Source organism: Leucopleurus acutus (genome assembly GCF_964270905.1).
Source record: "Leucopleurus acutus genome assembly, chromosome: 7".
Lineage (NCBI taxonomy): Eukaryota > Metazoa > Chordata > Mammalia > Artiodactyla > Delphinidae > Leucopleurus > Leucopleurus acutus.
The window spans coordinates 70,176,266-70,194,066 of NC_139150.1; the positions used below are offsets into that span (position 1 = coordinate 70,176,266).

General features: G+C 40.5%; 1 protein-coding gene, 1 long non-coding RNA gene and 2 pseudogenes across 5 annotated transcripts in view; 2 read left to right on the forward strand and 2 right to left on the reverse strand.

The window, feature by feature from the left end:
- Positions 1–17,801, reverse strand: part of LOC309964459 — a 69,804-nt gene that overhangs the window by 26,654 nt on the left and 25,349 nt on the right. The window lies entirely within an intron of this gene.
- LOC309964580 (interferon alpha-H-like) lies at positions 6,800–7,310 on the forward strand (annotated as a pseudogene). The gene has a single exon. The product of its transcript is annotated as an interferon alpha-H-like (transcript).
- On the reverse strand, positions 12,313–12,885 carry LOC309964039 (NADH dehydrogenase [ubiquinone] 1 alpha subcomplex subunit 1-like; annotated as a pseudogene). Its single transcript has one exon. The product of its transcript is annotated as an NADH dehydrogenase [ubiquinone] 1 alpha subcomplex subunit 1-like (transcript).
- On the forward strand, positions 15,553–16,158 carry LOC309964465 (interferon alpha-1-like; the record flags this gene model as incomplete). The annotated part of the gene is made up of 1 exon (XM_082843482.1): positions 15,553–16,158. The coding sequence occupies exon 1, from the start codon at positions 15,589–15,591 to the stop codon at positions 16,156–16,158; it is 570 nt and encodes a 189-aa protein (XP_082699608.1). The 5' UTR covers positions 15,553–15,588.

Genomic DNA, 17,801 nt, shown 5'->3' on the forward strand with positions numbered 1-17,801 from the left:
AGCTCAAAATGGATTAAAGACCTAAATGTAAGGCCAGAAACTATCAAACTCTTAGAGGAAAACATAGGCAGGACACTCTATGACATAAATCACAGCAAGGTCCTTTTTGACCCACCTCCTAGAGAAATGGAAATAAAAACAAAAATAAACAAATGGGACCTAATGAAACTTAAAAGCTTTTGCGCAGCAAAGGAAACCATAAAGAAGACCAAAAGACAACCCTCAGAATGGGAGAAAATATTTGCAAATGAAGCAACTGACAAAGGATTAATCTCCAAAATTTATAAGCAGCTCATGCAGCTTAATAACAAAAAAACAAACAACCCAATCCAAAAATGGGCAGAAGACCTAAACAGACATTTCTCCAAAGAAGATATACAGACTTCCAACAAACACATGAAAGAATGCTCAACATCACTAATCATTAGAGAAATGCAAATCAAAACTACAATGAAATATCATTTCACAACAGTCAGAATGGCCATCATCAAAAAATCTAGAAACAATAAATGCTGGAGAAGGTGTGGAGAAAAGGGAACCCTCTTACACTGTTGGTGGGAATGTAAATTGATACAGCCACTGTGGAGAACAGTATGGAGGTTCCTTAAAAAGCTACAAATAGAACTACCATATGACCCAGCAATCCCACTACTGGGCATATACCCTGAGAAAACCATAATTCAAAAAGAGTCATGTAACAAAATGTTCATTGCAGCTCTATTTACAATAGCCCAGAGATGGAAATAACCTAAGTGTCCATCACTGGATGAATGGATAAAGAAGCTGTGGCACATATATACAATGGAATATTACTCAGCCATAAAAAGAAACAAAATTGAGCTGTTTGTAATGAGGTGGATAGACCTAGAGTCTGTCATACAGAATGAAGTAAGTCAGAAAGAGAGAGACAAATACCGTATGCTAACACATATATATGGAATTTAAGAAAAAAAATGTCATGAAAAACGTAGGGGTGAAACAGGAATAAAGACAGACTTACTAGAGAATGGACTTGAGGCTATGGGGAGGGGGAAGGGTAAACTGTGACAAAGTGAGAGACAGGCATGGACATATATACAGTACCAAACGTAAGGTAGATAGCTAGTGGCAAGCAGCCGCATAGCACAGGGAGATCAGCTCGGTGCTTTATGACCGCCTGGAGGGGTGGGATAGGGAGGGTGGGAGGGAGGGAGACGTAAGCGGGAAGAGATATGGGAACATATGTATATATATAAATAATTCATTTTGTTGTGAAGCTGAAACTAACATACCATTGTAAAGCAATTATACTCCAATAAAGATGTTAAAATGAAAAAAAAAAGAAATGAACCATTAAAATTTAATTAAATCATTTTAATAAAATACGTGTCCAGATTGTAGATGCGTTTCTCCTTTCCCTGAATTCGACTTTCTTCCCAGAAACAGTCCTGAAATCTGAACACATACCACGACATGCTCTGATTTCGAGCCGTCAATCCCTGCATAAATGGGCACCGGCGTCAACCGGTCTGGCTAAAAGCTCCTACCAGGAAGGGAAGGATGGACGCAGGGGCAGGCGCAGAAATGAAAGGCTCTGTGCGAAGCCGCGGCAAAGCTCCCCTCCGCAGTCAAGCCCGAAAAGGAAGTTTCCTCTCTGCTCTCGCGGCCCCACGCGCTCCCTGGGCCCCGGCGGCGCCTTTCCTGGGCCGGGGCTCCTGCACACGGCGACGCCCGGGTTCTTCCCGTGGGCACTGCGCGGGAGTTCGCGGAGCTGGACCCGGAGGCGGGTCCCGCTGGGTGGGCGGTGCCCGTCGGTCCGTTGGGGCGAGTTCGGGCGCCCCCTCCCGGCCGCTGGGGCGCAGCGAAGGTAGCTTTGAGGGCTTTGCCTCGCGGAGGACCTGAGCTCCCTTTCACGGTGGTCCAGGTGAAGCGCTGAATTTCTGGACTCCTGATCTCGCTGCTGATGGCCGTGGGGATGCTCTGCTCCATCCCTCACATTTTACCCGTTAGTATACATCGCCTTATATTCTTCCAATCATTTCCCATATCCATGTAAGTTGGTAGAGTTAAGTATTTGTTGCCTGAATCCACCAGAGCTTTGGTGGTGTCTACAGAGGACTCCCTGAAATGTCTGTAATCCAATCTGGTGCAGGGGTCAAAACTCTCAAGGGTCTTGTCTACATGCAGCTCATAAATTTATGGTGAGAATTAATTTAACAATATATATGAATCATCTTGGACAATTAAATGATTATTTTATAATTATTAGAATTATTAATTTTGTTGATCACATTTAGGCTCTCAGAAATAATTACCAGTTGATAGTTTTACTTTGCTTATTATGTAAAATAATCAGGATACTTTGCAATTTGTTCAACTCATCTAGAAATTTGTAGGTGGACAAAAATTAATGAAAATATAGGGAATTTGTAACAGCGAGGTATGAGACAACAAAGGAATATCAATATGTTACAAAAAAAGTATAGGGCTTTCCACAAAATAAGGGATGGTTCAACACATGCAGTTTGCACAAGTGTCTATGGTGTGGATAGGGAAGTGGAGTTTGGAATCTGACATATTAGGTTTTGAAACCTGGATTTGCCATTTACTTATCAGATTGTTTTATTCACATAAAGCCTTAGCAGGTGGCTCTTTGAAAATGAGAATATTAACACTCATCAACTATGTTGGAAAGATTAAGTGAGTCCCTTATAAGGGCTACGGAATTTGTAGTTTCTGTCATCATCATTTTTGAAAAAGACTAAAAGTCTGTGTAATTTGTCTGGTAGGTCCTTGGTAATCATGTCCACAGTAGCATTGTAACATTTAATTAGTAATCAATTCAGGATTAATGTGTCGTAAAGAGTGAGGGCAGCATCAAGGTAAGTTTACTCACTGCTCTCGCGGCCCCACTCGCTCCCTCCGCCCCGGCGGCGCCTCGCCCGGGCCTGGGCTCCTGCCCACGGCAACGTGTTCTCCCCGTGTATGCAGCGCCCGAGTCCGCGGTACTGGACAGGGAGGCGGGTCCCACTGGGTGGGCGGTGTCGGTCGGTCCCTTACGGCGAGTTCGGGCGCCGCTCCTGGCCGCTGCGGCGCAGGGAAAAGAGCTTTGCGCGTATTGAGCTGTAGCCCTGGCGCTGTTTCACTGAAACGCTGAATTTGCGGATTCCTGGTCTCTCAGAGGATGGCAATGGTGATGATCAGCTCCATCCACCACATTTTACAGGGCTGGAGAACATCATCCTCGGTGTCATCAGTGAAGAGGCTGGCAGGCCTCTGGTGAGCTTGGTGATGCTGCAGATGTCTGGCTGTGGCGGCCTTTATCCAGCTGTGCTGAAAATCTTCCCGCAAATTAGATTCTTAATTAGGCCAGAATTGTCATTTTCTGTACTTATCTCAATTTTGTTTCCTCACTTTTAAAAAAAATCTCTTCTATTTTGGGCATCAGAGAATGTCACATCTTCAATGCTTTTTTTGTATTATTACACTGGAAATTAAATATATTCATGGAAAATGACAGAAGACTCAATCCAACAGGATGTAGTCATCTAAGTGAGTCAACTCAGGTTGAAATAAAAACCTGAGGCTCAATCTAACTCCGTTTTTTAAGTCTAATAAGAGAACTTAGACGTTTGACCCTGTACTCTATTTTGACACTTCTTAAATTGCACCAAAATATATCTAGCCACACCTCTCTGCATTTCTTTTTTAAGGGTCTAAAACATAAGATTTGAATTCTTCCACAATTATTTACAGAACTATAGCTCTCGTTTTCTGACATAGTCTGCAGATAATGGTGGCATAATACTGAACAACGGGTTAATTCATACAGACCTCTTCATTCTGTCACCAAAAATGTTCTGACTGCACATATATGTGACAGTGTGCTTGGCAATGTGGATTCCAGGAAAGTAAGGCAGGGATGGTGACTGCCCTCCAGGGAGCAGGGAGGACAGACTTTAGAGGCAGGATTAGGATGAAGGAAGCACCATGTGCTCAGTGCAACTGAGGGCCAGTGCTCAGAGCTGATGAAGAGGAGGGCCTGGGAGCAGCAGAAGGCTCCACTCTGACAAAGGTCTGTGGCTCCTGAATTTAAATGACATCAGACTTTCACTTCCTCTTTTAAAAAATTGAGTCAACTTTAGTAGTGGTCACACAGGACATTGCATAGATCAAATAAAATAAAGTCTGCAAGTTACAGGCTGAGAATCCGAACAGAGTGAATGATAGCAGCCTTTTGTATTAATACAACAAATAGTAACCTGTATAGTCCACCCTCAGCCCAGCCAAGAGAAGCTCTGACTGCAGGTCTCTTAACACTGTCAGGGGTCTGCACGTTGAGGCCCCAAGTGCAAACTCTAGGAGAAGGATTGCCTGCAGGACCGTGAAGGAGCAGAGCCCAAGTTTCCACCCTTAGAGCAGTACCTAGTACATTATGGAGAGAAATCTTACAGCAATTGAAGCTCTTTGCAGAGAACCAGCATCTATGAAAGTTGTCTGATAAAACATAGCTGCTCTGTGAATACTGTAAATGAGATAAGCAGTCCCTTTCCTCATCCTGAGTTAGTTTCAGACCACCTCTGATGCTAATTTTTAAGACACAGATTAAATTATACTTCAAAAACAAACTCATAGAAAAAGAAATCAGATTTGTGGTTACCAAAGGGCAGGGGGTGGGGAGATAGGAGATCAGATGAAGGCAGTCTGAGGTATTTTTTTTCTTAAAAAGTAAAGAGACACAGATTTTTAAAAAGAAGATTTAGAGAGAAGGAAAATGGTTAAAATGTATATATATGGTCTGCATGTTGAGTCCCCCAAATGCAAACTCTAGGAGAGGGATTGCCCACAGGACTGTGAAGCAGTCTTAGAAAGGTGCCTGGTACATTATGGAAAGAAATCTTAACAGCCCTTGAATAATTTTGCAGAGAACCAGCATCTAGGAAAATTGTCTCACACACACAAAAAATGACTGCTCTGTGAATAGTATAAATGAATAGTACCTCATCCTTAGTTAGTCTCAGACCACCTCTGGTGATATTATTTTAAGACAAAGATTGTTTTAAACGTTAAAGAGACCAGGAAATTGGTTATAAAATGTAGATGGGGGAGAGGGTGACAAGATTTTCACCTATACTTTCATCCAGGGAAGTACTTTCTCAACAGTACTTCAAAAGCTATTTCCTAGGTTAGTTTTAGGGTTAAGTGAAAAGGACTTTCTTTAAGCATGGAATGTAAGAAGGCACCAAATCTAAGATGTCAAGATAAATAATATTTTAATTCAATATTGAAAACTGAAAATGACAAAGCATGCCTGCTGAACAAAACATCAAAATTTTAAATAAAGACAAGAAATGACCCTGCATTTGCATGACTGTGAGTGTCTTACAAAGGAAGGTTTCACGTTGCCAATGAAATCTGGGCAATTTTCCTTTAATCTATGAAATTCTTACCAAAGAAAATGAAAAGATCAGACCTGGTAAATGTCCTCAATGCTTTGTACAACACACTAACTCTTCTTTGTTCCTTCCTCCCTCTTTCTTTCCTTCTTTCTTTCTTTCCTCCCTTCCTTCCTTCCTTCTTTCTTTCTTTTTTCCTCTCTCTCTTTCTTTCTTCTTTTTTGGGTGCGCCACACTCCATGCGGGATCTTAGTTCCCCCACCAGGGATCGAACCCACATGCCTTGCATTAGAAGCACAGAGTCTTAACCACTGCCCTTTTCTTTCTACAATGCAATCAAGATGGGGTCCTGGGAGAGGTGTTTCAGAAACCCGGGTTAAATAAAAATTATTTAAGACTGTCACAGAGTCACGAGAAATTGTCAAGTATAGAAGTGACCTTGAATATATTAATGAGTTTGCTTCCATTTGCTAAGAGAGTAAAATTATATTATTGTTTTAGTATAAACTATAGTTTAAATAGAGTTTAATAAAATGCTGTGTTTTGATACTCATATATTTTAATATCCTATATCTAATATTTAAAATATTTTCATTAAATATTTCAAAATATAAAAAATTAAAAAATATTTAAGTTACACATAATATAAATTAAATATAAATTTAATTTAAAATTTTCAAAATAAAATGCTGTGAGTTTTAAAATATTCCCACTTTTCAGTTATTCAGTACTTCCTCCCCCACGTTAACGCTGTATCCTTGAAAGACATCATGAAGTCCCAGAGCATCTACAGAGGCGCTCAGCTCCCGCGTCCTCGGCCCCGGTGGTGGCCGCGCTCCGACTCACCCCCAGGGCATCCCCACCCTGTCCGGGCGTCCGACCGCCGCCGCCGCGTTCCCCTTTCTCTGGGCCGTCGCAGCACAGCGCCAGAAACGAGCCCGAATCTGTAAAATCGGCCCCAGCTCGCTCTGATTCCCAGCTTCAAACCCCTCAGAAAACGGCTTCTTTCTCCAAAATGGACTCGCTCAAGTTTCTGTGCGAAAATAAAGCACAAAACTCAGGGGCAGCCCCGAAAATACAAGGTTCCAGCTTCCAACCAGACAAAAATGTCGCTGGCGCGGCCGCGACAAAGTTCCTTCCTCAGCCCTCTGGGCTTCCGAAATGAATGTTTTTCTCTCACTATTAAAGCAGCACAAAGTTGGTCTCTGAGGCTTCAACGCCTTTTCTCTCGAGCTGCCAGACCCGCTGAAAACTGCAGACTCTCAGAAATCGGCGTTTCCCTAACAAAATCGATTAAAAAAGACATCCTGCGCCCTCTTGCGGCCGCCTAGAGAAGCGCGCTGTCCCAGGACCCAGGGAAGGAACCTTTTGCTGCTTGTTTAGCAGTGCCCGCCCGCTGGCTCTGTGGCTCACTGAAATTCTCAATGGCCCAGATCTATTTGCTAGTGGCAGGAGTGATGCTCTGCTCCATCCCTGCTTGCTCTCTTGGCAACAAAGAAATCTTCATATATTTAAGACAGATGAAGAGGATCCCCTTTCAGTCGTGCCTAGAGGACAGAACCGACTTCAAAGTTCCTTGGAAAAGAGAGAATATCACCCAAATCCAGACGACTCAAGGCACCCGTTTATTGTCAACTGATGCTCCAACAGAACTTCAACCTCTTCACCACGGAGGGCAGCCATGCTGCTTGGAACAACACCCTCCTCGATAAACTTCTCTCTAACCTTGATCAGAGGCTGGACCGACTGGAGCAGCTGAGAAAAGGCAATCTAGATTGTCTCGATTTGGGACTTGCTGCCCAGGAGTATTTCCACGGAATCCATCTCTACCTGAAGGCAAAGGAATACAGCCCCTGTGCCTGGGAGGTTGTCAGAGTGGAAACTGAAAGGTCCTTTCCTTCATGTAAGAATCCTCAAAGAAATGTCAACAAATAAAACGAAAATTATATTTGTGACACTCTAATCAGATTAGTGTTTGCTTAGTGTTCCAAAGCAATCTTGATTCATATTTCCTCACAAGCTGATAAATGTCTGAAATGAAAATCATACTTTTACAAAAATATATTTAGACAGAAGAACACAATCTCTTTTCTTAAATAAACAATTTCATAATAATAAAAGGCCTGTTTAGGTTTTTTGGGGGTATTGCTATTTTCAACCTATGAAGTTTATTTTCTTTTTGTGTAAAGTTTTTAGGATAGTATGTTGTTAAAGGTATTTGTCAGTTAACTTAATGCTGCTGCTGTAACAGGTAAACAGCAAACTGTCAGGAATTTGATCATAATAGAAATGTATCTTTTCTTCTTTTAAGGGCACAATGCAGGCCTTCCTGATCAGGTGAATATTCTGGTTGGCTCTGCTCCAAAGAGTGATTCGAGGACATGGGTACCCACTATTGTGTGGATTTTTCCATCATCAACAGGTGACTCCAAATTTGTCTGTAGTACTTGAATCTATTCCACTCAGTGGTAAAGGGAAAAAGTCTGGCGGACCGCGTGGATGTTTTCAAGGGCCAGCACTATACAGGGCAAGAGCACTTCTGCTCATATTGCGTGGCCAAGAGCACTTCTGCTCATATTGCGTGGCCTGGATTTATCCTCATGGTAATCTAATTGCAAAGAAGTTGGGAAATTATTGGATGACTAATGGATGAGGAGACAAGTTCAGGGCATGAGACCACTTTTCATCTTTACACTATTTGTCCTAGTGAAGTTCTGGGTGGGGTGGAGGGGAACAACTAATGTTCTTGCTTGCACACACTTCATTAAAAACAATCTGACAAAAAATTCTTATTCCACAGTTTCAGCTTGGGGAAGATGATATGGATGTGACTCAGAGTTCACAGCATCATAGACTATTTGAAAGAAACATTCAAGTTGATGCCCAAAGGCATGGCCTATGAGGAAAATATCCACAAGTGTAGACACATTACAAGTTGTTTCCTTATTTCCTGAGGGAGACAAGAAAAGTATGATCAGTCAGCTCCTTGCAAGTACTTGAGAATCACTGAGTGAAGAGTGAGTCTTCCACTCACCAGATCTTCCAAATATTAGAAATGCAAACTTGAAGAAAATATTCCTGCAAACAATCTTTAAAAAAATACCTCACACAAGCTTTCCTGGTGGCACAGTTGTTAAGAATCCGTCTGCCAATGCAGGGGACACGGGCTCAAGCCCTGGTCCGGGAAGATCCCACGTGCCATGGAGCAACTAAGCCTGTGCGCCACAACTACTGAGCCTGTGCTCTAGAGCCCACGAGCCACAACTACTGAGCCCACGTGCCACAACTACTGAAGCCCGCGCACCTAGAGCCCGTGCTCCGCAACAAGAGAAGCCACTGCAATGAGAAGCCTGTGCACTGCAATGAGGAGTAGCTCCCACTCGCCGCAACTAGAGAAAGCCCGCACGCAGCAACGAAGACCCAACACAGCCAAAAAAAAAAACCCCAAAAAACAAAAAAAACCTCACACAATATTCCATTATCACTTCCTCTGTAGAACCATGAAGAACTTTTAAAGTATCTTTAGATTATTGTCTTCTCACATCATATCTATCTAATATATGTTGGTATAATTATTTCTCCTATCATTACCATTATTGTGGATTGATGTTACATGAATATTGATTGAGCTCCTGAAATGACAGGGACTGGACTAGCTGTCTACGAAACGGGGTTGGGTAAGATGGTGTCTCTCCCTTTAAGTATTTTACAGACTTCTGGGAGGTATTCTGAGGATACAATAGGTCAGGTCATGTCTTACTATTTGGACTTCTTCAACAAAAGAGCATAGACTGGGTAGTTTGTAAAGAGCAGAAATGTACTGCTCACAGTTCTAGAGTCTGGAAATCCAAGATCTGGGTGTCAGCGTGGTCCAGTTCTGGTGAGAGGCTGCTTCAGGTCTCACACTGCAGAGTTCTCCTTGTATCAGCACAGGGCAGAAGAGGGAGGGATTTATCTTGACCTGTTTTATAACGGCCCTAATTCCATTTGTGAGGTCTCCATCTTCACAGCATAATCATGTCCCAAAGGGTCCGCCACCTGATATCACCACTTTGGTGGTTAGGACATCAATATATGAATTTAAAGGTCTTTAAAGGTTACACGCATCTAGAAATAAGAATATAGTCATACTGAGCAGAATGAGCAGGTTAGCAGGCAAAAAGAGTAGACGAAGGACTCAGAATCCAAACTCTTGATTTACAACCTGCCATAATGCTTTAATTATTATATGTCAAATATTGGAAATCAAACTGAAAAGGAGCCCACTGTCTCATGGGATGGAATGAAAACACAGGATGAAAATATTCATCATTTTTTGTAAGGAGTCTCCAAAAAATCTCAGGATAAAGGTAGTAATTATCACATTAGTAAAGATCCACGAAAGAGTAATGTGGTAAATGTCTGGTTGCTGTGAGCTATGAGGATCAGAGAGAGTTTGAGTTTAGATCCTTGGCTCTGTATATGACACCAGTCTAGTTATTTTCTATTGTGACATACTAGTGGACAAATTAGAGACAAGGCCATCCTTGTATGTTTAATATAGTTCTGGGCACAGGCTGAAAATTGTGCTGATCTTGCAACTTGAATCCCCAGCCACATGCACCTTAAAGGAAAGAGAATCCAAGTGATTTTAGCAATAAACTCAGTAGGCATTATTGATATCAGCAGGAGTAGAGTGAAAATGTTAGCCATTGTCTGTTATAATCCCAGTAAATATGGCTGTGAGGAAGCAAAATAGATTGGTCATTCGTAAATGTCTGCCAGGAGGAGGAGAAAATCTCAGAAAGTGTTTTAGTAAAATTACTTGTTGAGTCAAAAACTACTAGAACTTATGAATTAATTAAGCAAGGTAACAGAATACAAGATTAACATACAGAAATCTGTTGCATTTCTTTACACTAATGATGAAATATCAAAGGAAAAAGTAAAAATACAATCCCTTTTAAAATCTCATCAAAAAAATAATAAAATACTTAAGAATAAACCTGACCAAGGAGGTGAAAGACTTATAACCAAGAACTATACAACATTGATAAAGGAAACTGAAGATGATTCAAAGGAATGGATAGTTATCCTATGGGCCTGGATGGGAAGAATTAATGGCCATACTACACAAAGCAATCTACAAATTCAGTGCGATCCCTATCAAATTACCCATGACATCTTTCACAGAACTAGAACAAATAATCCTAAAATCTATATGGAACCACAAAAGACCCAGAATTGCCAAAGCAATCCTTAGGAGAAAGAACAAAGCTGGAGGTATAACCCTTCCAGACTTCAGACAATGCTACAAAGCTAGAGAAGTCAAAACGGCATGGTATTGGCACAAAACCAGACATATGGATCAGTGGAACAGAATACAGAGCCCAGAAATAAACCCACACACCTACAGTCAATGAATCTTTGACAAAGGGGGCAAGAATGTACAATGGAGAAAAGACAGTCTCTTCAGCAAGTGGTTTTGGGGAAGCTGGACAGCCATAATTAAATCAATTAAGTTAGAATACTTCCTCACACCATACACAAACATAAACTCAAAATGGCTTAAAGACTTAAATACAAGACGTGACACCATAAAACTCCTAGAAGAAAATATAGGCAAAATATTCTCTGACATATATTGTAGCCATATTTTCTTAAGTCAGTTTCCCAAGGCATAGAAATAAAAGCAAAGATAAACAAATGGGACCTAATCAAACTATAAGCTTCTGCATAGCAAAGGAAACCATTAACAAAATGAAAAGACAAGCTATGGAGTGGCAGGAAATATTTGCTAGCTATGCAACTGACAAGGCCTTAATTATACAAACAAAAATATACAAACAACTTATACAACTCAATAACATAGAAATAAACAACCCAATCAAAATATGGGCTGAAGACCTGAATAGACATTTCTCCAAAGAAGACATACAGATGGTCAATAAGCTCATGAAAAGATGTCAACATTGCTCATTATTAGAGAAATGCAAATCAAAACTACAATGAAGTATCACCTCACACCAGTCACAATGGCCATCATCAAAAAGTCTACAAACAATAAATGTTGGAGAGGATTTGGAGAAAAGGGAATCCTCCTACACTGTTGATGGGAATGTAAATTGGTGCAGCCACTATGGAAAACAGGATGGATGTTCCTTAAAAAAAGAAAACTAGAGTTACCATATGATCCAGCAATCCCACTCCTGGGCATATATCTGGAGAAAACTCTATTTCGAAAAGATACATGCACTTCAATGTTTATAGCAGAACTATTCACAATAGCCAAGACATGGAAAGAACCTGAATGTTCATCGACAGATGAATGGAAAGAGAAGATGTGGTATATAAATATACAATGGAATACTACTCAGCCATATAAAAGGATGAAATAATGCCATTTGCAACAACATGGATGGACCTAGAGATGATCATACTAAGTGAAGTAAGACAAAGACAAATATCACATGATATCACTTATATGTGGAATCAAAAAATTATACAAATGAACTTATTTACAAAACAGATACTGATTCACAGACATAGAAAACAAACTTATGGTTACCAAAAGGAAATGGGGGAGACGGATAAATGGAGTTTGAGATTAGCAGGTACAAACTACTATATATAAAATAGAAAAACAACAAGGTCCTACTGTATAACACAGGAAATTATGTTCAATATCTTCTAGTAAACTACAATGGAAAAGAATCTGAAAAAGAATATATATATATCTGAATCGCTTTGCTATACACCAGAAAAACTAACAAACATTGGAATCAACTATACTTCAATGAAAATAAAATAAAATACATAGATGAGTCTATTAAAAAAAATTACTTGCGTGATTACACTGGGCTTGCTGCCAGGGATAATACAGGGAATGGATAGAGTCCAGTTACTAATGAGCTAATTTGCCAAAGATTATCACATACTACCATGTAAAGAGCAGGAATATAGAGGGCTGAGGCCACATGACTTCCTATGCAAAATAAAAGAATTCAAGATGGGAGATGAAAGTTAATTCTTTCCATGATAATAATCAATATTTATCCAGTTATGAGTCAAATACAAAGATGTATTCATTCCATTTAAAAGAACAGACTTGGATTGGAACTTCTGGAGGTCCTTAGGGAAATTTGAACATTAATGAAAAAATATGGAGAATGATTCAATTTTTTTTTTTTACTTTTTTGTTTTATTTTTATTACACACTACAAGATACACTGCATGCTACACAATACACTGCATAACCTTCTAGCAGGGGTAGACAAGCATAACTGAGTTACATTTCATCAATCAGGAAAATGCTTCCTTAATCAATGTTCTCCAAACCCTTTGACACATAGTAACGATTAACTGCAGAGATGCGCCTATTTCTTTCCATCAAATTCCACTGTTATGAATAATGGGCAACCCTTTTTTCCTTGCCCCCGTTAGTGAACCTGTGGATGCGTGCAGTGGCCATTCCCGGGATGAAAAAGCACGCGGCCATGACTGCGATTCCAGGGAGAATCTCGAACCACATCACGACAATTCAATTTTTCATGTTGCCTAAATTACGCATTCTCATTGGGGATGCTCCTATGGGTGCAAACATTAGTTTTCTGGGGTATGAACAAATCTCAGCCATTATAATGGCTTTGGTGTTCAAAGGTCAACCTTATCCAACAAAGTCTTATTCCTTTGTATTCATTTTGCTCTTCAGGTTTTCTTGTATATGATGTGAGAAGCATTGACACTGAGTTCATGGAATATAAACAAATGTCACGCAGGATCAGTGCTACAACCTATGGTGACTTAACTGTTCATTACAGGACTTTCTCGCCATCATTTGCTTGATCTCAAAGTCATAATGTGAGAAGTGTCCTTTACTTACTTATGAGCTGCCATTGGCTGTCTTGTGGATGCTGCTTATGTTTGAGCCTTGGTGTGATTTGGGCTTTGGGAATTAAGCACGAATAGGTTATATTTTATTATTTAATTCTACTAAAGTTATTTAGCACATCACTAATTATGCCTATTTCTAAACAGAAAACTGTTGACAATATCTAGATGAATACCTAGCAGCTAGTGAAGTTAAAAATTTTATGATATGAATCAAAATTAATAGTTAATTACCTAAAAATAAATGCTAAGTAAATAATTTAAATTTTCAGTGGTTTTAGCAGTTCTGATGATTTTATTTAAAATATATCTATACATTGGTACTATTATGAAATATTTATATAAATTTTTATTTGAAATTATAATTTGATATATTACTATTTATATAAGTAAATATATTACATTAAAAGTTACTCTGCATAATTAGGTAAATTTCACTCTATATCAAATACCCTATACAAATTCAAAGTAAAACCAGTATCAAATTTTTATTGAACTGGAAAAAAAATTAGCAAGTGAGCAATAAAATGGACATTACCACAGTCCTAGCATAAATTTCAGCAACTCCCTGGAAAACAAATTAGTTTTAGGTCTCAAGAACTTTAAAAAAGGTGATGTCTTGGGCTTCCCGGGTGGCGCAGTGGTTGAGAGTCCGCCTGCCGATGCAGGGGACACGGGTTCGTGCCCCGGTCCGGGAAGATCCCACATGCCGCGGAGCGGCTGGGCCCGTGAGCCATGGCTGCTGGGCCTGTGCGTCCGGAGCCTGTGCTCTGCAACAGGAGAGGCCACAACAGTGAAAAAAGGTGGTGTCTTTTGATTTCGTAATTATACTTTGTCAAATCGGGTACAATTTTATACCCAACGACATTCTCCCAACATGATTGGTAATTATGAAATTTTGAAATATTCTTCATCTAAAAAAAGTAAAATGTTAAACAAGGCTACCTCCATAGACTAGAACATTATACAGTCATTGTAGATGTTCTATTTGATTAATATTTTTAAGTTTATTTATTTATTTATTTTTGGCTGCATTGGGTCTTTGTTGCTATGCACGGGCTTTCTCTAGTTGCGGCGAGCGGGGGCTACTTTTCGTTGTGGTGTGGTGGCTTCTCTTGTGGAGCACAGGTTCTAGGTGCACAGGCTTCAGTAGTTGTGGCACACGGGCTCAGTAGTTGTGGCGCATGGGCTTAGTTGTTCTGCAGCATGTGGGATCTTCCTGGACCACGGCTTGAACTCGTGTCCCCTGAATTGGCAGGCGGATTCCTTTTTTTTTTTAAGTTGTCTTTTATCTAAATCTGTCTTTTTTTAAAAAATAAATTTATTTATTTATTTTTGGCTGCATTGAGTCTTTGTTGCTGCGTGTGGGCTTTCTCTAGTTGCGGCGAGCGGGGGCTACTCTTTGTTGCGGTGCCCGGGCTTCTCATTGCAGTGGTTTCTCTTGTTGCGGAGTATGAGTTCTAGGTGCATGGGGTTCAGTAGTTGTGGTTCATGGGCTCCAGACCACAGGCTCAGTAGTTGTGGCACACAGGCTTAGCTGCTCCGCGGCATGTGGGATATTCTCAGACCAGGGCTCAAACCCGTGTCCCTGCATTGGCAGGCAGATTCTTAACCACTGTGCCACCAGAGAAGTCCCTGAGTAATTTTTAATGGCATGAGAAAATGTTTATAATATAGAGCTTAATTTAGAAAATCAGTAAGCTTCTTCAAATATATCTTTTGACTAAAAAAAAGTTACTCTGCAAACTTAGTTATAAAGTTAAATTAGTTGTCAATAACTTTTTATTTTTTCTTTTTGGCCACACTGCGTAGCATGTGGGATCTTAGTTCCCCGACCAGGGATCAAACCCGTGCCCCCTGCAGTGGAAGCGTGGATTCTTAACCACTGGACCACCAGGGAAGTCCCTAGTTCTCAATAACTTTTAAATATAATGTTTAGCTCAAATTTTTTTCATTCTTAACCCTGCATTGAATAAAAACAGTAATATTTTCACTTTCTTTTTCTATGTATGCAGATATTCATGGAGTATATAAATATTCAGTACCTATGTGTTTTCAAACTTTCATGGGGGGCAATTAGGAAAAAGCTATCTAAGGCGGCTCTGTGGGCAGGGGAAGAGGAGGCAATAATGGAAAATATAATGGTTGAGAAATGTTGCCATAACCCATTTGGAGAATGCAAAGTGAAAATCAAAAACAGAAGTAGAAATTAACGTTTAGAAAATGGAAACGAATGGGTTCCCATTTAAGACCCAGGCCTGAAGGGAGGTCTTCAGAGAACCTAGAGAGCAGGGTTCACAGAGTCCCCACCTCAGCCAGGCCAGCAGCATCTGCAGGGTCCCCGATGGCCCCAACCTTGTCCTTACTCCTGGCCCTGGTGCTGCTCAGCTGCAACTCCAACTGCTCTCTGGGCTGCGACCTGCCTCAGACCCACAGCCTGGCTCACACGAGGGCCCTGATGCTCCTGCAACAGATGAGGAGAATCTCCCCCTTCTCCTGCCTGAAGGACAGAAATGACTTTGGATTCCCCCAGGAGGCGTTTGGAGGCAACCAGTTCCAGAAGGCTCAAGCCATCGCTGTCGTCCATGAGATGATCCAGCAGACCTTCCAGCTCTTCAGCACAGAGGGCTCGGCTGCCGCTTGGGATGAGACCCTCCTGGACAAGTTCTGCACTGCACTTTATCAGCAGCTCACTGACCTGCAAGCCTGTCTGATGCAGGAGGCGGGGCTGGAAGGGACTCCCCTGCTGAAGGAGGACTCCATCCTGGCTGTGAGGAAATACTTCCACAGAATCACTGTCTATCTGCAAGACAAGAAGTACAGCCCTTGTGCCTGGGAGATTGTCAGAGCAGAAGTCATGAGATCCTTCTCTTCATCAACAAACTTGCAAGAAAGACTCAGGAAGAAGGAATGACACACACCTGGTTCAACATGGAAATGATTCTCACTGCTTAACAAGACCACACTTCCACCTGTGCTGCCATGTCAAAGACTCTCATTTCTGCTCTCCTCATGCCCTGAATTAAATTAATTTGTCAAATGTTTTCAGGAATATTAAGCAACATGATGTTCTACTCTACAGACACTTGTTCCTCACAGATGCCCATGCTGATCTATTTAAATATTTATTTATTTAACTATTTATAAAGATTACAATTATTTTTGTTCATATAATATTATGTGCACATTTACACTGTAGTTTCAGAGAAAAAATACATTCTTTGTATTTAGTCAATTTATTATTTTCTTTGTTCATTAAATTCTTTCTATAGAAAACTTCTGGTATTAGTTTCATCTTTAAAAAAGAAAACCAAGGCTGAATGTGCAATCTGATTAAACAATTGATGGTACAATTCATTTACCCATCAGTATTATATTCAAGTTAGAAGTAAAATAGACTTCCCCTAAGCCAGGTTGTATCCCTCCAGATATAGAGGTAAACACAACAAATACAGCTCCTGCTCTCTTGTATCTTTGATTTTTGTAGGGAAAATAACCTAAAGACAGTATAAATAATATTTATTATGTTTAAAATTAATACTAATTAATGTTAGAAATTAATATCAGTTAGATTTACTGCTATAATGAGAAGGTAAAAAATTGACTTCTCTCTGCAGAAGGTACATCAGTCCATGTCAGGATATAAACACAAAAGTTGTACATATTCTCTGTAGTTGGCTGGTAGACATCTAACTACAAATGTCTGTTGGATATTTGAGTTTGCAATTTACAAACAATTCCATTAATTGGAAGGCATAGGAACAGAAGAGGTCAAATGAGAAGAGAGTATAGAATGAGAAAAGGACTTAAATTGAGTCCTATGGGGCTTCCCTGGTGGTGCGGTAGTTAAGAATCTGTCTGCCAACGCAGGGGACACAGGTTCAAGCCCTGGTCCGGGAAGATCCCACATGCTGCAGAGCAACTAAGCCCATGAGCCACAACTACTGAAGCCTGCATGCCTAGAGTCCGTGCTCTGCAATGAGAAGCCACAGCAGTGAGAAGCCTGTGCACCACAACAAAGAGTAGCCCCCGCTCGCCGCAACTAGAGAAAAACCTGCGCGCAGCAACAAAGACCCAATGCAGCCTAAATAAATAAATTTTAAAAAAGAAATAAAATGAGTCCTATGACTTCCAACCTTAAAAGGGAGGGAACACCACAAAGGAAGCAGAGGTGGAGTGGCCATATGATAACAGAGGAGAGAGGACGGTGATAAGACCATGTTTACAAACTGAGACTGCTTAGAAGACTCAATGCGTTTGTAAAAAATATGGATGGAAGTTGTCCCTTACATTGGAAAATAGGTGGCACTGGCGACCTTAGTGAGAGCCTGTTTGGTAGAATTAATCAGCAGAAACCATAGTGGAGAAGGTGGAAGGGTGAATAAGAGAAGGGAATGACAGTTTGTATAGAAAATTGGTTTGAGAGGTTTTCTTTAGGAAGTGGAGGCGAGAAATAGGGTGGGACCTAGAATGGAAGTGGCTTATTTTTTCTTGGCGTGGTTTTCCCTTTTTTGAAATATTTTTGTCTCTGAAGAGACTCCATGGATTTGATGTATT